The following is a 26,042-nucleotide window of genomic DNA, read 5'->3' on the forward strand; positions in this document are numbered from 1 at the left end:
TCGTCCCCTTCTTCTTTTGCCCTCAATCTTTCCCAGCATTAGGCTCTTCTCCCTTGAGTCCTTCCTTCTCATTAGTTGGGCAAAGTATTTAAGTTTCATCTTCAGCGCCTGGCCTTCTAAAGAGCAGTCAGGGTTGATCTCCTCTAGAACTGACTGCTTTGATTGCCTTGCAGTCCAAGGGACTCAGAAGTCTTCTCCAGCACCATGGTTCAAAGGCCTCAATTCTTTGGCGCTCAGCCTTTCTTATGGTCCAACCTTCACAACCATACATTGCAACTGAAAAAACCATAGCCTTGACTATACGCAGTTTTGTTGGCAGGGTATCATACACAAAAGCATCCAAAACTAATTTGCTTTTAATTACAAGAAATATCAAACACATTTTGGTCACTGTACAAATAGTCTGATAGTAGGTTGATAGTTAAACACATCAAGTGGGGGGAGCTGAATAGAGCTGTATAGACATTCTCTTACATAGCAATCCCATAAAATGAGCTATTACAAAATAATAAATGTAATGTACACAGAGCCATCTTGCTACATCAGTTGCAAGGATTATTTAAAAAATAAAAAGATCTAAGGATCTGTGGGGATCTAAGAAATAGGTTTCAGGATTAAATCTTGGACAGGAGGGTGAATTGTTTGGAAATGCATACAAATAGTAGAGAATAGCAAACAGGTAGGTGGTTTTATTCTCCCAAAGGAAAACTGGAGATAAGAGACCAGCCCCAATCTCATTTGCAGTCAATAACCAAACCTCATTAATGGAACAACTTTAAAATCATACCACAGAGATAAAACACACTCACCACCACAGGAGGAAAAAAAAAGTGTCCAGTTTCCCCTATTTTAACATGGAGATAAGTAGAGGGGCAATTTGGGATTACAATATACATTGGGGCAGAGAGGCCTCCATATAACCTGGACTACAACATCTGTCATGCTCGCAGGTTGGAGAGTTTTGAACGCTGTAATATTCACTCCTCAAGAACCCACGTTTAACCCCCTGATGATACATGAGAGACATTTTTATTTCTTTTTATGTGAATTAGAAACCTCCTCCTCTTTTGGAGTATACTCACAATGCAGACATACTGCTTTAGGAACTGTAGCTTATATTACGTGGGTAAAGTCACCACACAGTAAAGAAGAATCAAACAGTGGAATTGTAACTTTGAAAGACACACCCATATCTTTACTCCCCCCCCCTGCTCTCCCCACCTCTTTGTCATCCCAATATTTTTATTTTGTCTTCTTCATAAACAGCATCACACTTCTATCATCTTGTTACTTTCAGGGAGTCGGTTGTTGAAAACCAGAATTCCAGAGCAGTCTCCTGCCATAAATTATACTTGATGCACTAACTATTTGGAGCAATAACTGGTAGTATATTGTGAAACACTCTTCAGAAAAGCTCCTGTTGGTAGTTAGCTGCAGTTGGAAGATATCTCCACCCATAATAAATCTGAGTATTGACTAACATTAATTTATGGGACTCTAGCTTCTGTTGAAACTGTCTGTACATTACTTCCTAGAAAACCCAACCGTTCTGTCCTCATACATTAAAACTCTCCTTATACCTCACATGGAGAATCCCAAATGATGGAGAACCCCCATTTCCTTAAGCTTCACTGATACCCCCCCCTATCCAAACCTACATTCTTCAGCTAAGAAACACAGGTAAGTGGCACTATATTCACTTTCAGTCTTGAAATTGCTTTGCTGGCACATGGGATCCAGCAAAACTAAACTAGAAAGCATGTTTCCCACCACAAAGCCAGGACAGCTTTCTAAGAAAGGATGTGTGATGCAAAAACATGGTCACAACTTGAACAGTCTTTCCTACTCTCCCATCCCCACTCGCCTGTCTCTTTTGCAAAAAAGCAGAGATGTCTGGTGCTATATGCAAGGTTTAATCCCAAAGGTGCTTTTTCAAGAGGCGACTGGATTTTGTTTTTCCTTGAAGACATCCAAGATAAAAAGCAAAACCTGCTCAAGGAAGAACAAAAAAAAATTCCAGTTGCCTCTTGAAAAAGCACTTTTGGGACAACAATGACCTGGTTGACTGAGACTCTCCATAGACTACTAAACGGTAAGTAACTGAGATCTACTGCAAAGATATTTATCTCTTTATGATCAGAAGGATGCATCTGGCTGTTTAATTGGCATGTGCTCTCAAAGCCAGACAAAGACATTGAGTTTTAAACAAAACAGAGTCTGCATGATTGCTCTCTGTGAAATTAATTATTTCTTCCTCCTTCCTTATATTAAAAACTACAACTCAGTAGCAACTTCTGGAGAAGTTCATTGGCTACATCCATAGCTTCTCGGAGCCACCGGTTAGCTTAGTGTTTCTCAACATTAGCAGCTTTGAAATAGGTGGAAGTCAAATCCCAGAAGTGGATTTCAATTCCCATGTTGGCTGGGGAATTCTGGGAGCTGAAGTCCACTCATCTTAAAGATGCTAAGGTTAAGATCAATATCTTATCTTGTAGCAATGTCAATTGTAGTAATGTACTGAGCATCCTTATCTACTTTAATTCTGACATATTTAAACCTTGTCCCGTTTAGGCAGAGAGGAGGGAGGTGGTAACACTCACTCTGGCAGTAAAAACAACTTATTCTTTTTTTGTAGCAGATAAATACTTCAGGTAAGGCCATATACATTGCAGTTCTATATACCTTTTCCATTGCAATAAATGAATTGGGAGTAAGAACACAAAAGCAGAAACACAGTGGAATAAAAAAAAAACATATAGACTAGATCTGTCTATAAGCAATCCCTAAGACATCATTTCCCAACCTTGGCTATTTTAAGATGTTGGCTGGGGAATTGTGGGGGTTGAAGTCCATACCTCTTAAAGTTGCCAAGATTAAGAAACATTGCCCTAAGGAGCCGATAGATCTAGACTAGGAACAGGAGGATGAATAAAGTTTAATGGGACAGGACCAAGGGGTACAGTAAGGGAAAGGCATTATTTCTATATACGTATTCTTGCATTTAGCACAAACAAATCTACAGCTGTACCACCACCTCTGCATATGTACAGAGAACAGGCAGATTTGTTTCCCAACTGTTTACCATTAACTTCCAAAAATGAGTTGACAATGTTCCCCGCAGGCCAGTTTAGGGAAGCCAAGATAGCTGTAACAGAATATCACTTTAAAAAGAATGTAAAAAAAATATCTGATGGGCAAAAAGACAAGCTATTAATTTGAAGGATCTGGGATTATAAAAGTGTTGTTCAAAAATACGTTGGCCAGTATAAATCCCTCTCCAGTTATTGCCGCTTCCAGCCCATTGAATTTTATTAATTTAAAAGCACCTGATTTAAAAGGTTATCCAGTTCAAATTGGATAGAGATGCTATCTATGGATGCAACCTTGCCTTACCACTCAACCCCATCACAGCTTTAATGAAGAAAAAAAATGATGCATATTTTTTCCACACGAGCACTCCAAGTTTTGTCCTTCATAAATAAATCTGTTTAAAAAGTGACTAGCCAAAAGAGAGCGAAAAATAACACAGAATTGTTCCAGCTATCATATCTGTTGAAAACTTTGTCCTTTTTTGTACATGACTTTGCTGACAAAAACAGATGCTTCTTTTATACAGGGTGCAAAAAACATTGAGGTGGGCCGCTGGCAGAAAATTCTGTCCCTTGTCAGAGGCAGCTAGGGTACATGGCTAATTGCAGGCCACTCATCTGTCTCTTCTAGTTATGAACCAAATATCTTTTCTTCATTCTTCATGCCATGAAAGGATCTTTATCCTTTTCATTGACTTCAAGAAAACATGTCAAAGTTCTTCTGTCTTCCCTCTAATCCTGTTCTTTTCTTAACACAAGATCATCTCTTAAGAAGACATCTCACAATTGCTTGGATACACAATACTGCTTGGATGTACAGATCCACAGGTTTAAGAGGAAAAAAAGTGAATGAATTCTGAAATGGAAGCTATTGAGCTAAGTTATGTTCATCCGTTGAAAAGGGACTGGTGGACAGAAGAAGGCTTCATACCTTTGAATGTCCCAACAGCACACTTGTTGGTACAAGAGATTGGCCACATAGTTGGAGATCATTAGAGAGTTTCCAAAATGGTATCATTCATTCTTAGTCTGTATTTTCAACCATGTGACTCTTGGTTAAGACTCTGTCCTCACATTCTCTCACTCTGTTCTCTTAGGTGACCTTTCCTCAAAGCACATTCCAAGTTCATAGAGGGAAACCAACAGTGGGGGTTAGACAGCTGGAATTCAAGATGGTTAAGTAAAAAAAAAATGATAAACATAAGAGCAGATGATGGACAGAGAGTTTCGTAACAGGCTCAGTGGTATGTCACTTAGATTCCAGATAGAGAGATGGGCTGAAGCCAAGACGTATTTTTCCAGTACAAAGAAGCTGCACTGTCCCAGGACTTGGAAGGAATACAAGAAGATGGGGGAAAGAACAAGGATTATTAAGCACCTTCTGGAACTTATTTTTCAGAAGTAGCATCATGGAATGTGCCATAGGATTCTGATTGGCGTTTTCCTGTTTCAACACCACAATAAGAAATCTGAAGGTAAAAAAAAAGGCTTCTCTATGGGAAGAAGCAGGGATAAAATGGTGGATTACAAATAGTCATTTGCTGGCCTCATACGGCCAAAAGGCTGCCAGTTGCTGACTACTGCAGTAGTAGAGGCTGAAAGACTCTGCAAGAGCAGGCTGGCAGAAATTTAAGGGTGGGGAAAAGAAAGAGAAAAACCAAGATGTTCCTCCTCCTATAACCCAATCTCTTCATCTTGTTCATCTTCAAAACTGTAGCCCTGTCCCTCCTCTTCCTCCTCCTCTTCCTCCTCCTCCTCTTCTTCTTCCTCCTGTTCTTTTTCATCTTCCTGCTGGGAGCATCCCAATGGGCTTAAGCTCTCATCTCTCAATACTTCCTGATCCTGCCCTTTAATATTGTCCCAATCTTTATCCATCACTCCCAGCACATCCTCCAAGATGGAAGGGCCCAAGTCCAGCTGGAAAGAGAGAAGGGATTCAGCGTGGTCCAGAGTGGGGCTATCCAGGGAGAACTTCTCTTGCAGGTCCCAACCTTTTCCATTAGGGGGATTCCAGTCAGCCTTCTCTGGGCTCTGCAGTACCATGAAGCTGCCATCAGGGGTTGATGTTGTTGGACTCTGGACTACTCCATTCCCGCTCCCAGGAGGAGAGAGCAATTCAAAGCAACCAGAAACATCTCCAGGAGAACCAAGAGACCCAGGAGACACTGCTACATCGTGAGGCAACCCATTGGTTTTGGCACCCCCGTGGTTGCTGAGGAATGATGTGTCTCCAAAAGCATCGCCCCCGCGGCCAATGTGCATTGTATGTCGAAAATCCCCCAAAGGGGCGCTAATCATGGCTCGATCCAGACGGGGCCTCTTCTTGGAATGAGAAACTGGAGACTGCTTGAGGATGGGCATCTGAAAAGAGAGGCATAAGATTAGGGTCCAAAGCGTTCCCACTGGAACCAGCACAAAGTCTGCCACAAAATCCCCTACTGACAACCTAGGCCCCACTTTTTGTGAGGCCCAGGAGAACAAAGGGGGCCTTCTGGGGATAAATAAAAGATTGCACATCCCAGTGCAAGCCAGGAGGCCGAAGTACGAAACCAAAGCATAAGCTGTTTGTTTATTTAAAACATTTATATAGCTGAAACATGAAACCAAAGCATGAGTTATTTACTTGTTTGTTTATTTGTTTAAAACATTTATATAGTTGCCTACCTTAAAGCCAATTCCGGGCGGCTCCCTATCAATTCCCATTGCATTAAGGCTATCATTTTTGCCCTAAATGAACACAATCCATTTTTAATCACACCATACATTAATTACTTTACCCATGGCAGGATGTTTGCTTTTAGTGCTAGTGTTAATTTGTGGCAGCCTTCCAGGTAGCAGTCCTTGGCTTCCCGTATTTCACATTTTCCTTGACTCACATCTACTGTCCCTCCTTTCTAGCCAGCTCTGAGTTTATCTGTAACTTAGCTAACACTTTGGGCCCATGACTCATCACGAAATCTTCTCCCGTAATAAATTTGTTCGACTTGAAGGCAGCCAGGAGATTGTTGTGGTTTTCTTCTAAGAGAGATAGCACAGGGACCAATGATATGAAAGAATAATAATCTCAGAAGACAAGTTTTGAAAAGCAGTTACCCTGTCTGGATTTTTTTTTTTTTTTTACGAGGTGCTAATTATGGTGACCATCATATTTTAGCTTCTCTGAGATAGACTAGACAAAAGAGAGAATCCTTCACACCAAGGTATTCTCTTGGTTTTGTTCAATCTACCGAATTCACACAAAATGTGCTAAATTTCACAACTTTTACAGGAACCGATCCGGCCTTACTTTCCTTTCAGTCTGAGGGGACAAAGGCCTGGGATAAACGAAAGAGTTGCGGGAATACTGCTCCCTCCTGACCCAGCTTAGGATATTTCACACCTACTGGCCACCCACATATAACTTGTCCAACCAGTTCTTTGACTGAGGAACACTTAGGCTGCTTTGGAAGACTCAAGTTCCTGAAGAAGAGGAGCACGATCTGGAGGATAGAAGATTTTAAAGACGCCCAAGAGGGAAAAAACCCAATCTAGGTATCATTTCGTCAACAGAAGCAGAATTTAGCTTCTGTTATTCATAGCAGAGTAGAGCATATTCAAGATATCACAGATCTTCTACAGCAGGGCTCCTCAAACTTGGCAATTTTAAGACTTGTGGTCTTCAACTTTCAGAATTCTCTGGCTGGAGAATTCTGGGAGTTATAGTCCACCAGTCTTAAAGTTGCCAGGTTTGAAGACCTCTGCTCTATAGGATCTATGTTTGAATTTACACAAGACCTAAGACATTATTTACTTAATTGTAGTTTATTAATCCACAATTACCCAGTTTTAACACATCAACCCATGGTTAGGAAACCCGAATAGCTGTGTTCGCTCAGAACACTAAACTGCAACCGTAACTTGTTGTATTAAACCAAACTAGGTCTATCCATGGGTAACAGGAATGGATGCATTATCTAAGAAACAGGGAGTTTCTTTCTCTACAATGCTGTGAACACTTGTGGTAATCACAGCAGAAATATTGTTGGATACTTTGGTATGGAATTTGAGGTGTGGAAGTGACTGGCTGTTTAAAGCAAGAGAGAGTTTTACTTCCCTTGACTCAGATACAGGAAACCAGACTGCAAGGAAGATTCCCCCTCCTTCCTTTCGTGTTTGGATGCTTTCCCCAAAATATTGTCCTGATGGCATGGTTGGCCCTCCCCTACACGCAAGGTGGACCAGGCCTACAGATGCTGGAGTTTCCTGTCTCTCCTCGTACCTGCCCAACAGTGCAATGTTCTTGTCGGAGGTGTGATGAGCTAAGAGAGGTGATTCATGTTGAATGGGAATAATGGAGCTGCACTGGGGGTGGAAGGGAGACATTGTCTGGGCAAGTGTAAAGGAGGGAGGCAGAGGAGGGGAGGGGAGAGTCAAGCAAGGCTTCTCCTTCCTTCCCAAGATCAGAAAGTGCTGACAGGAGTGGAAAACGGCCTAAGAGTTGAGTCAGCTGTGGGTGGTAAATAACCCAGTGTAGGTATCGGGAGACAGGGGAAAAAAACACTCAGGAATCCTGGATTCCTTCATCTAATCTCCTGAACTTCATTGTTCCCTTTCTTTGGAATCTAGGAAGAAGCTCTCCGACTGGATTACGAATCCCTGTGATACCAATGCCAGTTTCAGGAGTTGGCGAAGGATGGATGGATAGGAGCCTTCTCCTTTGTGGATGAGAAGGGATGAGGAATAAAGGGCATTACAAGTAGTCCTTCAACTTACAACAGTTCATTTAGTGATCGTTCGAACTTACAATGGCACTAAAAAAAAAAGTGACTAATGACCGTTTTTCACACTTACAACCATTGCAGCATTCCCACGTGATCAAAATTCAGACTCTTTTAACAATCATATTTATGATGGTTGCACTGTCCCAGGGTCACGCGATCAGCTTTTGCGACCTTCGGGTAAGCAAAGTCGATGGGGAAGCCAGATTTGCTTAACAACCATATTACTAACTTAACCACTGCAGTGATTTACTTAACAATGGTAGCAAGATAGATCATAAAATGGGTCAAAACTCACTTAGCAACAGAAATTTTGGGCTCAATTCTTGTCGTAATTCCTTTTTACTCTATTCCAGTGGTTCCCAACTTGGGCCCACACCCCATAGGGGAGCAATTTGAACCTTGTTTAAACCAAGTTAATGGCCTTTTAGGCTTCCTGCACATGAGCAGAGTTCACTTTTTGAGTAAAGTAAGAATTACATGTCACAGGCGGGGGGACCAGGATTTTAGAGATGCTTAGGTGGGGCATGGCCAAAAAAAGGTTGGGAACCACTGCTCTATTCCTTTTTATTGGAAAGTACTAGAAGCACACAAGAAAAAACACCAATCCTCCAACAGTATCCAGAGGTAATGAGAGGAAATCACCCTTCAAGGATGTCATTTCCTCGTAGGGAATTTTTTTAGGAGTGCCCTCTAAGTATCCATGCGTTCCAAAATGACCAAAGCAACACTCAGCATTACATCACAAGCTCCTACCCTTTCACACTCATGAGCAACTCCAAGATACGTATATAAGGGGATAGTTTGCATTGCATCAGCCCAATGTTGCCTCTGGCTATTCTACCAAAGAGAACTACTTGTTAGTGGGTGCTATTAGCCGTTTGGTAGAAATAAAGCCAATTCTCGGGATTCAGTTCCATAAAAGTTATTTTAAATCAAACAGGAACAAAAGCACCTTACCTATCCAAAGCACTAACATTTTTGCTCAAGATTGCAAGGCAGCTATGGAGGGCTGTTACACAAAAGATGCAACTGCCTTAAATAACTTTTTGGAACTAAACCCAAAAGGTGCATAGGCTGAAGACCTTTGACATAGCCTGCAGTGATCTGAAACCAGCCCAAATCAATGTTTCTCAATCTTGGCAACTTCAAGGTGTGTGGTCTTCAGTTCCCAGAATTCACTGCCAGCATTTCATGGCCTAAATCAACGATCCCCAATCTTTCCAGCTTGATGGCCTGGCGTGGTGCAGTGTGTGTGTGTGGGGGGGAGGTCAGGGGTGGGTTCATGGCTGCTGCTAGTGCCAGTTTACTCAGGGATGTGCTGTGTGTGCTAAGCGCACATGCATATTACTAAAAAAACTTGCTTCTGTGCATGCACAGAAGCAAAAAGCAAGATGGTGGTGTCTATGATGCCGCCAAGAGAACCAGTTCGGGGGCATGGCAGGCTGAGTTACTTCCTACTCAGCCAAACCAGTAGGAACCCACCTCTGGGCCAGGTGCATGCTCACGCATGAACTTCCGCTCAAGCGAGCGGGGGGCACTTGTGCTCACACGTGAAGCTCCATTCTCACGAGCACCCTCCACTCACATGAGTGGAACTTCACACACGAGTGCAAGTGCTCTCTGCTTCCATGCATAGAGTTTCTCTCTCTCGTGCTCGTCCACTCCTTGTGCAAGTGGAGCTTCAGGCATACACAATTGCTCATTTTTCCCACAGTCCAGTTTCAAGCAGGCTGCGGTCCATTAGCGGGCCATGGTCAATGGTTTGGGGTGCAGGGCTGGCCTAAATGAAAAGACCTCATCAAGTCTTCCATAGCAGCACCATCATCCCATCTTCCTTGGTTCATGGACCATGCTACTCTTACTTTCTGCCATCCATCATCTCTCTTTGTAAAGTCCTTGAAACACGACCCTGGTTTTGCGGATAATATTCGTCTCCCTGGTCCCATGGGGTCCCCAGAACTAATGGTAGGTTTTGTTGCCTTCTAGAAAGACAAAAGGAACGAGGCCAGCCTCACTTTTGGTTGCCTCACCTCTATGGAGGTGCCCACTTTGGTTTCCTAAATTGGGCACCTCCATAGAAAAAGTCTGCTGCCTGAGACCCATCAAATGTACCCTGTTTCCCTGAAAATAAAAACCCCCTGCAAAGTAAACCCAATCGGGATTTTGAACACATTCACTAAAATAAGCCCTCCCCTGAAAATAAGCCCTCCCCGAAAATATTACAGCAGCTGCCATGAGGTGACCATGCTCGCCGCTTCCTGTATCTCAAAAATAATAAGTCACCCCTGAAAATAAGGCCAAGCACTTATTTTAGGGGTCAAAAGAAAATAAGACCCTGTCTTTCTTATTTTGGGGAAAACATGCTGGTTCCCTAGCCAATGGGATCCATTCCCTCTCTGCTGGGTCTGGTGAGATGGGCAGATGTAATTGGACAGAAGTGGTCCTCTGGCAATCTGGTCCCATGCCATGTAGGGCTTCAAAGGTCAAAACTATCACCTTGAACTGGACCCAGAAACAAACTTGGAAACCGGTGCAGCTCACAAAACAGAAGGACAACATATATTCCAGACAGACAAAAACAGGTAAAGTCCTCAACTTATGACCACAAATGATCCCAAGATTTCTGTTTCTAAGTGAGACAGTTGTGAGCTTTGCCCCATTTTACAACTTTTCTTGCCATAGTTGTTACCCTGTTTCTCCTAAAATAAGATTCCCTGGATAATAAACCACATCGGGCTTTCGAGCGCATGCGCTAAAATAAGCCCTTCCCAAAAATATTGCAACACAGCAGAAGCCATGAGGTGACCACGCTCGCCCCCTCCTGCACCTCAAAAAAAATAAGACCTCCCCCAAAATAAGGCCAAGTGCTTATTTCAGGTCAAAAGAAAATAAGACCCTGCCTTATTTTCGGGGAAACACATTAAGTGAATCATTGCACTTGTTAAATTACCGATAGTTATTAAACGAATAACGGCTTACCCATTCACTTTGTCTGAAGGTCACAAAAGGTTGGTTATATTACCCTGGGACACTACGACCATCATAAATATGAACCAGTTTCCAAGTGTCTGAATTTTGATCATGACCGTGGGAATGCTGCAATGGTCATAAGTCACTTTTTTCAGTGCTGTTGTAACCTTGAATGGTCACTAAACGAACTGTTGTAAGTGGAGGACTTCCTGTAACACCTTGCGCCAGCTGAAACATTTTGCAGCAGCTGAAGCTTCCAGATACCCTTCAAGGGCAGCCCCATATAGAGCACATTACAGTAGTCTAGCCAGTGACTGATGATCAGTCCTATGTACGACTGTTGCAGCACCCGCAGAGTCATGTGATCAAAATCTGGGCGCTTGGCAACCCGGCAGGTATTTACAATGGTTGGAGAATCCTGGGATCATGTGATTGTCACTTCCCAGCTGACTTCCAATAAGCAAAATTAATGGGGGGAGGGGGGAATCGAGGAAGCTGGATTCGCTTAGTGACATGATTCACTTAACAACTATAATAATTCATTTAACAACCATAGCAAAAAAGGTCATAAAATCAGTGTGCCTCATTGAACAACCACCAATTGGGAGACTGTGAACCGCGGGAAAGCATTTTTGCTTGCACAGTGCCTGCCTTGTGCTTCCATCGGCCGTTCTGCGCAGCAAATGTAAAAAATATACCATTGACTGAAAGACTCTATTCTTGTGGCTCAGGAAAGGTGGAGACCATTGAACACATTCTCCTTCGATGATCTTTTTATAGAGATACTAGCCGATAACCTGGCGTTGCCCGGGTATTTATTTATAGGGGAGAAATGTCCGGACCAAACGTAATTTCCAATGTTTTTCTCCCTTACCAGAGAGAACCTCCTTATGGAATACTGTGAAGATGTTACCGTGGCAACTCCACTACACTGTACAGTAGAAGCCATTTTACAGCAGTGCAGTAGAATCCATTTAAAGGCAAACAGGCTGCATCTTAACAGAACATAAACCCCTAGGAGTGTTAGGGGTGTCTTACCCGCCACAGTATTTGTTTCCAGGGAGTAAGTCATCTGTGTACCAAGTTTGGTTGAAATTGCTTGAGGTGTTCCAGAGTTATGCCGTAGATGATAGATAGCTAGATAGCTAGATAGCTAGATAGCTAGATAGCTAGATAGCTAGATAGCTAGATAGCTAGATAGCTAGATAGCTAGATAGCTAGATAGCTAGATAGCTAGATAGCTAGATAGCTAGATAGCTAGATAGATAGATAGATAGATAGATAGATAGATAGATAGATAGATAGATAGATAGATAGATAGATAGATAGATAGATAGATAGATAGATAGATGATAGATTCAGGGGGGATATCTCTTTTTATAGAGATACATCATAATCGATAGGTATCCTGGCCATTTCGGTACTACTTACCTCCAGTGGCTGCTTAAGGATGAACAAACTGTGACTGCAGCGCAGGAGGCTAGATTCCGTGCAACAGCTCTGGGAATTCTGGCAAACCCTTTTGCATTACTACTCTTTTGCATTTTAATATTCAATTATTAAGGGCCTCACATTTAAGAATTGATATCGTAATAGTTAGGCCATGCTGTGTTTTTCTGTGATTGAATGCCAAATTGTGATTATAATGTAGATTTTATCTGTTATTTATTATTTTATTCTCGAATTTTTAACTGGGTACTCCTGGAGTGTTCTTAACATGTTCTGGTCTTTGACTGTAATAAACTTATTTGATTTGACACCTTGCTTAGCAACCAAATGTCTGGTCCCAATTCTGGTTGTAAGTGGAGAACTCGACTGTCAAATAGTTTCCTATGCAAGCCAAGAAAGAGATCAAAGCTTGCTTGGTTTCTGCTGAAATGTACGGTACAGGGACAACTTATTCTATGATGATTCCAATTTGGAAGTGGGCTCTCAAATGCAATCCTTGTAATCCAAGAGTCCTTGATTATCAGTTTAAGGGATAATTGGCCATAAAGTGACATAACTGTGAACTTAGGATGAGCTTAAACCTTATGAATGGAAGGAGCAAAGAGGGAAAAAGAGGCAGAGGCAGAAATGTGTTCCTCTCCTAAGATGAAGTTTAAATCAAAATATCCCAAGGGGTAAGGAAGGCTTCTTCCTTTTTAAAAATGAAAATAAATTAACTGATTTTTCTGGGAAATGCTCTAGCATCGAGACAAAGCAGTAGGGATAGGGTGAAGGAACTAGCTTGAGAAAGCCATATGCATATATTTGTGGGAAGCATGACATTCACATATCACCGGATAAACAAATTACCTTTAAGAATGAACTGCCCTTAAACCAGTGTTTCTAATTTAGGGCAATCTGGCTGGCTGGGGAATTCTGGGAGTCGAAAGTCCATACATTTTCAAGTTTTAAGGTTGAGAAACTCCGGCCTAAGCTATTCATTGGATCAAACAAACTTTTATCAAATAAGTCTATTTTTCCTTCAAGCTTTTTTGCTTGAAGGTCCCTATGACCACTTGGGGGCTGCCGAAAGAGAGGATTTGTGCAGCTTGTGGACAATATACTTTCATTTGGTGGTGTGTTTTTTAAAAAAAGTTTTTCAGCAGAATCCCAGCCTTCAGGGATGGCACGTTGGCTGTCTACCACAAAAACACATCAAGAGGGCATGCAAAAATGTGAGGCGTGGAGCAGCTGAGAATCAGAACCACTGGATCTGACACGATCTTGGCATGATCCCAAGCGGGCTTATTCTAAAAAGTCTCTTGGGAAAATATATCTATTCCTTTCCCTTCCATCCTTCCCCTCTCTGTCTGCGGATGACAGATATGGTTACTAGCCCCAGAGGACAATGACGGAATTTCCTTCAAAAAATTAGCACAAATCCTTTGGAAATGCTTGTGCACAGCTGGGATTAAGGAAACAGTTAGGCGCTGGGCAGGGGGTGAGATCTGGTGGGATTGTCTAACTCTGATGGAGCAGAGAAACTACATCTATGTGGGGAAGGGGCCCGTATTCTGGATTTATCTAGAAAAGGAGCTAGATCCAGCAAGCAAGAAGCGGAGAATGAGTTAGGAGAATATATTCTGGGGTCCTTACAGAAAGAAGGGATATTGGGCTAAAAAAAACCAAATTGCGATTTCAAGGGGAGAGTTGGTGGGCCAGGAGAAAAATCTAGGGAACCACAGAAGAAAGGATCTACAAGGAACAAAGGAGCATTTTATATCAGGGGTCCTCCAAGAATTAGGTCATTGAAGAGAGAACCTCAAAACAGTGGGGGTGGGGCAGGGTGGGAGGGGGCAGAGTGGTGGTTGTGTTAAAAGTTTTGAGATGCCAGGAGAAATATCTCAAGAAACCAAGGCAGAGATATGTGGCTGGGGGTGGTCGTGGTGTCAATGTGGCTTAGCCGCAGCCCCTTCTCTGTCTTGCTTTCAACCTGGCAGCGGTTTGATTTATGACTACTCACTTATTCCTTCCCTTCCAGACACACACATACACAGACAGACAGACAAGACTTTGTGCTACCACACCCCCAAGTTTCCTTTTGATCCTTGTGCGAGATTAAAGGTCAGTTCATCCCCTGCACTCCCCTCCTTTAGAGAAGAGGGCTATCCAAAGAGACCATCCTGCTTTCCCAATGCCTGCGCTGGCCACCTGGTTAAGGTTAGCTGTTCTCCAGGTGAAATTGCTTTCTTTTTCAACTCTCCGGATTCCCGGGTTACATTCTGAACCTACAATCCTCTGCCTCACCTTCGTTTCCAGATCATCAGCTAGCCATATTAAATCACACTCTATAATGGGGGACTAATGAGTTCCAGTTCCTAGCTGGCTTATTTTACTACAGCCCAAGCTACAGTCAGAGTCGCCCCCCTCCTCCCCCCATCCCAGCCCCACCGCAACCGTAATTCCCTGCAGCCAGGAGAGATGTCAGATGGTTCAACACATGTCTTTTTCCAACTGCCCAGCCAGAGTTCCCCAGGCGCCGAAAGATAAGGGGGGGAGAAAAAGGCTTTTAAGTTAGCAAACTCACCTTTGCTAAAAAGAGCGCGGCAACTGCCTTTTTCCCACACCTCAAGTGACTCACAGGAACGTCCCGACTCTCTTCCTGCTTTTGTAGTCGCCCCAATCCGCTGCCTCCGCCAAGGGGCAGTGCCAAAGCAACCCACAAAAAAAACCAACCCACTCAATATCCTCCCAGCATTCAGAGTTGGATCCTGTTCCACTTTTGTCCAGCAATGTCCGGGAAGTTTGCTTCGAGTTTCTCAGAAATCCCCAGAAAATTTCTTTTTTCCCCCTTTCATTTGTCCACTTCTCTGGCTCTCTTTTTCTTTTTCCTCCTTCTTCACCAGCTTTCACTCCACCCCTTCTTAGGTGGCGCCCCCAGAAAGTTATTTATTTGTACCTGAACAAGAGAGAAAATATCGCAAATGTCAGAAACACCAATAAAATCCGAACTGCGCCACAGAGGATATTGTAAGAGAGAAACTGGGAAACAAAAGCCAAAACAAATATTATCCCCGGGCAGGAAATTTAAACGCATACCCACACATTAGGGGGAAAATAAACAGCCTCTAACTTTGTATAAAGTTCAGCACATTCCTGAATTCCGGAGTTTGGTTGGCATATTCAGAAACCCGGCTAAGAACCAAATGATAGATAATGCAGGGATGTGAAAGGAGCGTCTCTAAATGTTAGGCTTTGAAAAGTGAAGTGACACGTTCTGGGGTGTGTGACACACATACCACACACAGAGAGGGACTAGTTAGGCAAGGATGGCTGAACTAGCCTCACCTTCACCTTCACCTTCACTTTTTCCAAAGAAACTTGGAAGTTGTACGGGAAGAAAAAAAGCAGACACATCGAAACTGTGTTAGAACTGCCTTATTTTGAGGTACGGGCAGTCCTCGACTTACGACCACAATTGGGAATAGAATTTCCTTTCTAAATAAAGCTGTTGTGAAGTGATTCACATTCAGTTTTACACTCAACCTCTTTGCCATGGTCGTTAAACAAATTGTTGCAAGTTGTTAAGTGAATCGTGTGGTCGTTAAGCGAACCTGGATTCCCTCACTTGTTGGAAGCCAACTGGAAAAGTTGCAAATGGTGGATCATGTGACATCGGGATGCTGCACCTATCGTAAATACAGGCCTGTTGTCAATCACCCAAATTTTGACCCTGGGGATCATGTGATGGCTGTTGTGAGGGAGGAACAGTTCTAAGTCATTTTTTTTTAATGATGTTATAACTTTGAATGGTTGTTAAATAAATGGCTTCATGTCAATGATTACCTGTAAAAGTATATCCTTGAAGGAGATCAATAGTGTAGAACCACTAACACAGAATTGGCTGGCTGAGGGGACATATACCTCTACAGACAGAGCCAAGTTCCCTAGTCTTCTACAACTTATAAACTTACAACTTACAAAGACACAACACATCTCCACTTTGTGTCCCTCTCCTTAACTTTCTAGTCCTTAACATTGGTTCTGAAGATATGGCAGCACAAAAATTTGCATTGTTCTACATCTGCACCTTTCCCAGATAACTTTAGTTCTTTGGTCTGGTGGCAGTGGCAGCAAATTTGACAACTCCCCTTGTATAGATACTTTATATTTAAAATATTTCTTAATGTAAGAATATATTTTGAAGTGTTTTAAACACTTAAAGTAACAGAAGCTTCGTCAGGTTTTTTTTTTTAAAGAAAAATGCTTGTATGAATGTACATGTGTGCAAATTTGCACATAAATCACAGAGACAAAGAAATGTTTAAATCACCATTCCAATAAAATGCAATAAACACATTAATAAACAATACATGACATGTTGTATAGATCAGCATTTAAAACATATCCTGGTTTAAATCCTGTTTTGCCAAGCAGAGACACATTCTGTTGATCAGCATGAAACATAATTCATGCTTTTTAAGCATCTCATGCATTTTAAGGAACACAATTGTGGTGAGCAATCAGAGATGGGGAAAAAAAAGAGAAATGGTCATCAGTCATTAACTTTCAATGTGAAACTCTTCATAAATAAAAAATCTACACCAGCAAGAAAAGCAGAGCATTTCCTTCTAACATGCCAGCCATTTTTTCAGAGTTGTTTAACAGGTTGCTTCAATCCAGGTTTCTATTATAGCTTTTTTATAATCTCATCATTAGCTGGCTTGAATTGTTACTTTTAGCAGAAAGGTGGACTAAGAAACCAAACATATACGGATAGAGGGTTTATGGCAACTGCATATAACACAGTGTACAGGTAGTCCTCGACTTAATTTAAGCCACAATTTAGGTTGTTAAGTGAGACATTTGCTAAGTGAGTTTTGCCCCATTTTATGACCTTTCTTGCATCAGTTGTTAAGTGAATTACTGCAGTTAAGTTAGTATGCCAGATGTTAAGTGAATCTGGCTTCCCCATTGACTTTGCTTGCCAGAAGGTTGCAATAGGAGATCTTATGACCTTGGGACACAGTAACAATCATAAATAGAAATCAGTTGCCAATCTGAATTTTGATCACATGATCATGGGGATGCAAAGGTTATAACTGTGGAAAACTTCGTTGGAACTTTGAATGCTTACTAAACAAACTGTTGTAAGTTGTATTGTATTGTATTGTATTGTATTATTTGTATGCTGACCTTCTCCGGGAGGACTCAGGGCGGCGAACAATTCAAGGGGGGGAAAAAGGGAGAACATAAAAAGACAAAATACAAATAATAAAAGTAGACAACAGTCGGACAACCATACATGTCGAGAGGGGAGGGAACCTATCACCCCCAGGCCTGCCGGCAAAGCCAGGTTTTGACGGCTTTTCGGAAGGCCTGTAGAGAGGTGAGGGTCCGAATCCCTGCGGGGGAGTTCATTCCAGTTCAAGTTGAAGACTACCTGCACTCTGCACATGTTTGAAGAACATTTCCTCATTGCCTGAAGTAATCCTTGAATTGACCAGAACAGAAATAAAACCCTAATACAAATTTTTTTTTGCTGTTGATATTTTGCCTCTGACCAAGAAGCTCATTTTTTTTCCCTTTTGGAGAATGTGTGAAGAGACCCACAGATAAATGAATCAGCCCAGACTTCAGAATATTATTATTATTATTTTTTAATTGAGCAATTGACTCAAATCAGAGTTGACAAACATGGCTTCTGCATTCCAATGGATTGATGTAGTGTTGGAAAGATAGACAGAGGGTGGGATTAAGGAAAGGAAAAGACTAAAAGATGAATGGTTTGAGAGAGTGATTGCTCGGAAGATTAGTTGTGTTTTTTTTTAAAAAAAATGGGAAGGCAGATCTGGGTTGGTGTGTTGGAACCCAGGGGTGAGAGAGGTTAGTGCAAATAGCCATAAATCTCAAAGAGTGGAGGATTTTTTTATCTCTGTTTGTGAACATCAGGTTCAAAGCTTATATTTTAGAGTGGACAAAACAAGAAATGGGTAAGGAGATCAAAGGATGAGCAAGAGACAGCTATGGGTCTCTGTAGACCACATTCTCCCCCCACCCCCACCCCATCTCAGCATCTTTCTTCTTTATCTTTATTTAATCTTTAGGTCTTTATTTAGTTATAGCAACAACAAAAAAATTCAGAGAAGACGGTCTTTGTTTCTGCATACTCAGGTTGGCTTCTAGCAAGCAGGAATTGGGGGGGGGGTTTAACCCTCTAGTCATCTTAACTGGCATACTTGATCACAATCCTTCCTACTTTATTGCATGTCTAAATTGTAACTTTTTTCTTGTTTTATTAGCCCTATAAAAATGGATAGCTTTATGCAATTGGAAGAGTTAAACCTATGACAAAAAAAACTATGGTTAGCCTAATGCAGGGGTAGGAATATATCGCCTTGGGATACTTCCTCTGGGCACCTTTGAGCTCTGCCTAACATGAATTTCCTTTCATTTTAAAGGAAACCGCAAGGCAGTAGAACAAATGTCCTGTTTTTAATATCTTAATTTCTTAATGAGATGACCTTGGGCCTCAAATATCTCTGCAGAGTATAAAAAGTTGTAATCCCAGTTGGTTATTTTGAGATGCTGCTCAAAGAAGAAGAGAAAAACATTGAAGGGGGATTGAACATCTTGGAAGGGTGGGGTAAGGAAAATGAATTAAAACTATTTCTCTTTGGAGGGGGGGGAATGTCAGGATTGCCCATGTCTAGGATTTTATTTTGATTAATACCCCACCTTTATTATTTTTACAAATAATTCAAGGCCTAAATCATGGGAACAAATCCAGTACTCTTTTCTCCTCCTATTTCCCCCACAACAACAACCTTGTGAGGTGAGATGAAGCTAAGGTGAGACTTGAATGTATGGTCTCATACTTTCTAACCTGGTGCCTTAATCACTAGATCAGAGATGGGCATTCAGGGAGTTGAAGTCCACAGTCCTAAAGTTGCCATAGTTGAGAACCCAGATTGTTGTTGGGGGCAATATGCTGACTCTGTAAACCGCTTAGAGAGGACTGAAAGCCCTATGAAGCGGTATATAAGTCTAACTGCTATTGCTATTGCTTACCTAGCTGCATTAGACCAAACTGGCTGTCAGTTAGCATAATACTTATTTAATCAGTAAGAAAACCCCATTTCTGTGAGTGTATCTTGTCACATAATAGACTTTTTAAAAAGCCATCAAGAAAACATACAGAGATTGGCAAAACACCAGTTCAAATCCCAAGTGAGGATCACCTTTACAGCAAGGGATGCTGGAAACTGGTTCAGAAACCCCTAACTAAGCTTCAGGTGGCCCTACAGTCCTCAATTATGGGCTCATACAACCATACAGTGACGGTCCTTAACACAGCCTTCTGGAGTAATTTTAGGCTCAAGAAACAGAATGGTGAATTCAGGTTAAACCCATCAGTTATTTTCTTAAGAGTCCTATATTGTTCTGATCAGACTAAAGGAAAAAAATGGAAGCTGTCTCATCCAAGCATGATAGTAGTAGTGTATCATATTAAAAACGTGAAATGTTTCTCAAGTCAAGAGGAGGAACAGTTATCATGGAATAAATGTGAACATGTTTAAAAATGAGCAAAATATGGGACCCTTGGAGGACAGTGAGAAAAATAGAGTATTGATTTATCAACTATAGGGGGAAATGAACCATATGATTAATGGGTTTTTTTTTTAATTGGAAAGCTGTTTCTACTTTTTTATGCCTTCAGGCACTGGCAAATGGGTGCCCTTGAGATGTTCTGGAGTTTTAGATGTACCAGCCCTATCTAGCCAACAGCCAGATATTGAGAAAGTACAAGCTAAAACAATCAGATTCCTCCAGGTTGCCTATCATGAATTAAAAATAGCTCATCCCCCCCAAAAGAAATACCATATCAATGATATGCTAAAAATCCCCTGTGGTTTCCCCCCCCCCCATAAAGCCATTCCATTGCATACTGCTACTTAACAGCATCTGAACTTTGATTTTGCTATTGTGTGAAAGGTTTACATACAGAGATGCATCAGACACAGACTTTAAACTTTAGCAACTTTAAGACCTGTAGATTTCAACTCCAGAATTCCCCAACCAACAATGCTGGCTGAGAAATTCTGGGAGCTGAAGTTCATAGGTTTTAAAAGTTGCTAAAGTTGCTAAAGTTGAATACCCCTGCTTTAATTAGAGTCAAATGGGATAGGCTTCCCCCGTCTAGAGCATTCCAGATAGCGAAGCTGCAAATCCAACAAAGCCTGGGTGATAGAATAGAATAGAGTAGAATAGAGTGGAATGGAATGGAATGGAATAGAATAGAATTCTTTATTGGCCAAGTGTGATTGGACACACAAGGAATTTGTCTTCTCTCAGTGTACGTAAAGAAAAATAAAATAGAATACGTTCATCAAGAATCATAAGATACAACACTTAGTGACAGATATTAGACTTAGAACATTTAGTATACAATCCTTAGTAATATAACACTTATTAAATTAATTAATTAATTTTAATTATTAAATTATTAAGATAGCAATAGCAGTAGACTTATATACCGCTTCATAGGCCTTTCAGGCCTCTCTAAGCGGTTTACAGAGAATCAGCTTATTGCCCCCAACAATCTGGGTCCTCATTTTTACCCACCTCGGAAGGATGGAAGGCTGAGTCAACCCTGAGCCGGTGAGATTTGAACCGCTGACCTGCTGATCTAGCAGTAGCCTGCAGTGCTGCATTTAACCACTGCGCCACCTTGGCTCTCTGAAGATATGAACACTTGGTATACAACACTTAGTGATAGATGTTAGACTTAGAATAATTTTATTGTCACTTTGAATGTACACTAACCGCCATACATTAAAATGAAATTTCATTGCATATAGCTCTCCTTTGAGGTTTAGAGCAGTGACCCCCGCCCCAACCTTTTGGGCACCAGGGACTAGTTCCATGGAGAGAGGCTTTTCCCATAGACTGGAGGGGGAATGGTTCCATGTGCTGCCTGCATCCTTCGGATGGGGCTTTGCTTGTTTGTGCGGTCCAATTTATGGCCTGCTGTGGCTTGGGCTCAGTCTACCGATTGGGGTTAGGGACCCCTGGTTTAGGGGCTACCAGGTTTGGCAAGGGTGAAATAATGAGGTCTCAGGCATAGGCCAGTAAGACAAAGGTTTTAAAGTTTCGTCCATAAATAATGGTGTCAAATTTGGTTTCCTGATGATTAAACAAGGAGTCCAACATTCTTTGGAAAAGGAACCGAATCTGATAGGTGGAAACTCAGGACCACTTCACTGACATCTGTCAAAGATATTACTTTTGAGTAAGAAAGCATGCAAAACCTGTGATCATAGTGTCTTTGCAGATGCAGAAGCTGAAATAGTCCTCGAATTATGACCACAGTTGGGACCAAAATCTCTTAAGTTGTTAAGTGAATCACATAGTCATTAAGCAATTCTGGCTCTCTTATTGACTTTGCTTGTTGGAAGGCTACTTGGAAGGTCCCAAGTGACAGTCACCTGACCCCGGGATGCTGTAATGTCATCTTTGTGTTGCCAAGCATCCCAATTTTAATCATGTGACCATGGGGCTGTTTTAATGGGCGTAAGTGCAATGACCAGTTGTGAGGCACTTTTTTCAGTACTATTGTAACCTCGGATGGTCACTAAACTAATGGTTATATGTCAAGGACAAGGGGTAGTTTTGATTTATTAGGCAAAACAGCCTATTCACCAAATCTATAATACAGAATCATCCTAAACTCATTTTGAGGTGCAGGGTCATAATGAGCTTGTTAGCTGCAGTTGCAAGTACAGGATAATAGGAATTCAAAATCTACAGAAGCGCTACAGGTAGTCCTTGACTTATGATCACAATTCAGCCCAAACTTTATGTTGCTAAGCGACACATTTATTAAGTGAGTTTTGCCCCATTTTACCACCTTTCTTGCTGCTTGCAGTCGTTAAGTGAATCACTGCAATTGTTAAGTTAGTAGCACGGTTGTTAAGTGAATCAGGCTTCCTCCATTGACTTTGCTTGTCAGAAATTGAAAAAGGAGGTCACATGGCTGCAGAACATTGCAACCGTCATAAATGTGGGTCAGGTGTCAAGTACCTGAATTCTGAACACGTGGCTATGGAAATGCTGCAATGGTCGTAAAGTGTGAAAAATTGTCATTAAGTCACTTTTTTCAGTGCCGTTGAAACTTTGAACAGTCACTGAAAGAACTGTTATAAGTCGAGGACTACCTGTACCTGTCCTTGTAAATATGCAAGAAAGCTATGGGCCATCTAGTTTCCATCTACATACACAGAGGAGATCACAGATATTGCATTGGATGTTCCACATACCAAAATGATTGGGCAAAAAAAAAAACCCCAGAAATATTACCATATAAGATCAAGCGCAGAATTTCATCCAATAGATCCTGGAATTGGATCATTTCAGAATGAACTGAGAAAATAGAGCCAGGCAGAATTTCCTTCTAGGCAGCCACCATAACCCAGCCAACATTATTTTTAGATGTTATCCCTCCTACACTAGAGAAACCATTTGCTGTGGCAAGCAAAGTGATAAACAGGTTTTCAAATGTTACTGCTCTTGGTTTGTGCCAAAGTTTAATGTCCTGTTTCTTTTTCCCTGCTGGGGTGCTAAACAGCAACACTTTTCCGAAAGTGGTTTGGCATCTCCAACTAAAAGATAAAGGCTGAACTTGGGTGAGCTGAAGATTTTCTCCTAAAATGTTCTGCCTATGATATTGGTTGTAAGCCAGGGTGCGAATCTGGTTGAGTAGTCAGAACATTGAAATTCAGCTCCACACTCCGGGCAGTTTACAAAGCATGCCCTGGGATGGCCTTTTAATAAGCAGCAAACAACATGCCCTGTTTGACCATGTTACTTTTGAGAATTCAATTTCACTTAGACCCAATTACTCCATCCAAAAACATGAGAAGACTATGCCAGAGTTCGCAAAGATGAGAGCATATCCTTGCTATCCCTTTTGATATACAAGTTGTCCTTTACTTATAATCACAATTAGCACCAGATTTTCCACTGCTAAGCCAGGTGGTTGTTAAGTGAGTCGTGTCCAGTTTTACGACTTTTTGTCATCGTTGTTAAATGAATCACTGCAGTTGTTAAATGAATCCTGTGCTTCAGCTTAACCTGCTGACTTGTCAGAAACCAGCTGAAAAAGTTGCGAATGACAATCTCATGATTTGGGAAACTGCAATCACCATAAATACATGCCAGTTGTTAAGTGCTCAAGTGACTGTGGGGATGCTGCAATGGTCATAACTATGAGGACTGGTCACAAATCACTTTTTACAGTGCTGTTGTAACTTCAAATGATTGCTCAATAAATGGTTGTAACTTGAGGTCTACCTGTAAGCCAGCAGTTATTAGAATACAGGTTGTTCTCAACTTACCAACACTTGTTTAGTGACCGACCGAAGTTACAACAGGGTTGAAAAGTGAGTTATGACCATTTTTCACACTTATGACCATTGCAGCACTTCCATGGTTACATGATCAAAATTTGAATGTTTGGCAATTGGCATGTATTTATGACTGTTGCTGTGTCATGGAGTCATGTGATCCCCTTTTGCAACCTTATGACAAGCAAAGTCAAAGGGGAAGCCAGATTCACTTAACAACCATGTTACTAACTTAATGGAAGTGATTGACTTAACAACTGTGGCAAGAAAGGTCATAAAATTTGGCAAAAGCAACAGAAATTTTGTGTTCAATTGTGGTCATAAGTCGAGGACTTTCTATAGTTAAATAGAACTTCCCTATACAGGAGAAGTAGTTCTTCAAATACAGGTTCGACTGAGAAATTGCCACTGTGACCAGCTCTACCTATTGACTTTTTGCCTCATGACAATTCTGGCTGCTGAAAGCAGTTGGCCTAACTATAACAATCAGCAATACTTTGTTTATTTCTTTAACAAACTTATATTCCACCTTCCCTTTAGGACAGTGTTTCTCAACCTTGGCAACTTGAAGATGTCTGGACTTCAACTCCCAGCATTCGCTGGCTGGGGAATTCTGGGAGTTGAAGTCCAGACATCTTCAAGTTGCCAAGGTTGAGAAACACTGCTTTAGGAGCTCAAGGTGAGTTACTTAGTGTCCTCAGTGCTTTCTTCCACTTTTCCCCTCATAACAACCCTGTGAGGTAGGTCAGGCTAGAGCAAAAAATAGACGCTAAAAAGCAAGACTGACAGTTTTAACATGTACAAGACTAGTGTGCCTAGCATGGCTAATCCAATTTTCATGTGAAAGTGACCTAACAGACAGCAGCAACATTAAAACAGAGAGAGGGGGGGAAATCAATCCCTTATGCAAGAAGGGGGGAAAATGAATCACGTGGTGCTGTTCAATCAAAGAACCCAATTTATATAACATGCGGGAGATCCATGGTGCCCTGCCCCCTCCCACTGCCCTGGAGATCAGGAACATGCTTCAAACATGCCTCCTACTCATGTGATCTTGAAAGGTGCGGCTGGGAGTATAGACCTCAGCCCAAATAGGGCAGGTTTTGCCTGGGGACACAGGCTAACCTTGCTTCATGCAGCTCAAGGATGCCACATTGTTACTAAAGTTCACTAGAAAATCCACAATTCTGCACCCCAATAATTCTGTAAACCCAGCGGCTGAGCTGTCCTGAGTTTCTAATCTCTTGGATAACCCCAAACATCAAATAAATGCAGAAACATTCTTCCCCACCTTCTACCTAAAGTAACCACTGGTTCCCAAATGCTCTGAGCCCTAATTCGTTGTTCGCCCCCCATTTATTTTTCCAGTCCTGCCCCAACCCAATGCCGCTAAAAAAAAAACCCGCCACAATATGGTACAATGCACAAGGAGCAAGATACATCTTCGTCCGCGCTTATTAACCTCGAGCCTGGGTGGACTACAGCTCCCACCATCCTTACCCAGCAGGGCTAAGACTATGGAGAAGAAAGGCGATTTGACCTAACACACCTTTAGAAGGAAAAAAGGAGGACTGGTCGGGAACATGCCCAGGAGATTGGGGGTGAGGGGGAGGCTCTGGCGTCCCTGCAGTTTTACGCCCTCCACCCTTTGTTTCGCCGTCATTGTACGCCTCCTGCCATTCCTTTTGGATTGATTCGATTCATCGCTTGGCATTTGCATTGCTCACTCCGGTGGCCCACAGTTCATCACCCCACGTATTGAGATGCCACATTTCTCCACCGCTAGCCCGCCCAGCCCCACCCCACCTGGATCTAACCTCTCTCTCTGAGGTGGACACAGCCAAAGCGGCAAAACCATGGGATTCCTGCAGCTCGACGCCTTTCCCAGGGAAAAAAACCCCACAATTTCAGTTACCCGCTGGAACTCTCTGTTAAGCTCCACTCCCTTCTGCCACGAATCGCAGACACGGGGTGCCTTTTGTTCGGCTGCGAATCCACTAGTCCGCGCTGCCCCACGCGAAGGGATCCTTCGGGCTGCGCCGCTCCCCTCTCCGCAATCACCTTGAAGCGATCCCACACCGTTTCTAATCCACTGTAAACCACACGTCCCCTTCCAGCGAACCCAAGAATCCCGTTAATCTGTTGAGATCCCAGGAAGGTTTTTCTTTCTTTCCGAGCCCAGGACTTCCTGATCTCTTGCTCTGCTTCTTATTATTCCCTTTCCCTCCCCACCGCCCCAAACCGGAGCAATAATCCCAATGTTTTATACCAGGGACGCGCTCTTACCTGGAGCGTCACTCCCAGCCTCTGATCCGGCTTACCGCCTTCCAAGCAGGCAGCTCCGGCAAGCTAGCGGTTAAAAGGGAGGGGTGTGTCTCGCAAGACACGCC

At 42.2% G+C, this 26,042-nt stretch overlaps 1 protein-coding gene across 2 annotated transcripts; it reads right to left on the reverse strand.

Moving 5' to 3' along the window:
* Window positions 1–337: 337 nt before the first annotated feature.
* On the reverse strand, window positions 338–26,042 carry CDC42EP5 (CDC42 effector protein 5). 2 transcript variants are annotated; one of them, XM_014065784.2, is made up of 3 exons: window positions 25,939–26,042; window positions 14,835–15,206; window positions 338–5,450 (listed from the first exon to the last, which is right to left on the reverse strand). In XM_014065784.2, the coding sequence occupies exon 3, from the start codon at window positions 5,448–5,450 to the stop codon at window positions 4,764–4,766; it is 687 nt and encodes a 228-aa protein (XP_013921259.2). In that variant the 5' UTR covers window positions 14,835–15,206; window positions 25,939–26,042; the 3' UTR covers window positions 338–4,763. The 2 variants fall into 2 exon arrangements, with proteins under 2 accessions (XP_013921259.2, XP_087570006.1); XM_087713880.1 differs by lacking the exon at window positions 25,939–26,042 and adding an exon at window positions 25,568–25,881.

This window comes from Thamnophis sirtalis, unplaced genomic scaffold (assembly GCF_051295495.1).
Source record: "Thamnophis sirtalis isolate CommonGarterSnake01/CBP01778 unplaced genomic scaffold, rThaSir2_p1.2 scaffold_4, whole genome shotgun sequence".
Lineage (NCBI taxonomy): Eukaryota > Metazoa > Chordata > Lepidosauria > Squamata > Natricidae > Thamnophis > Thamnophis sirtalis.

What these genes read in the sequence shown, in the direction of transcription:
- CDC42EP5 (XM_014065784.2), bottom strand. Translation starts at nt 5,450, where the DNA reads ATGCCCATCCTCAAGCAGTCTCCAGTTTCTCATTCCAAGAAGAGGCCC.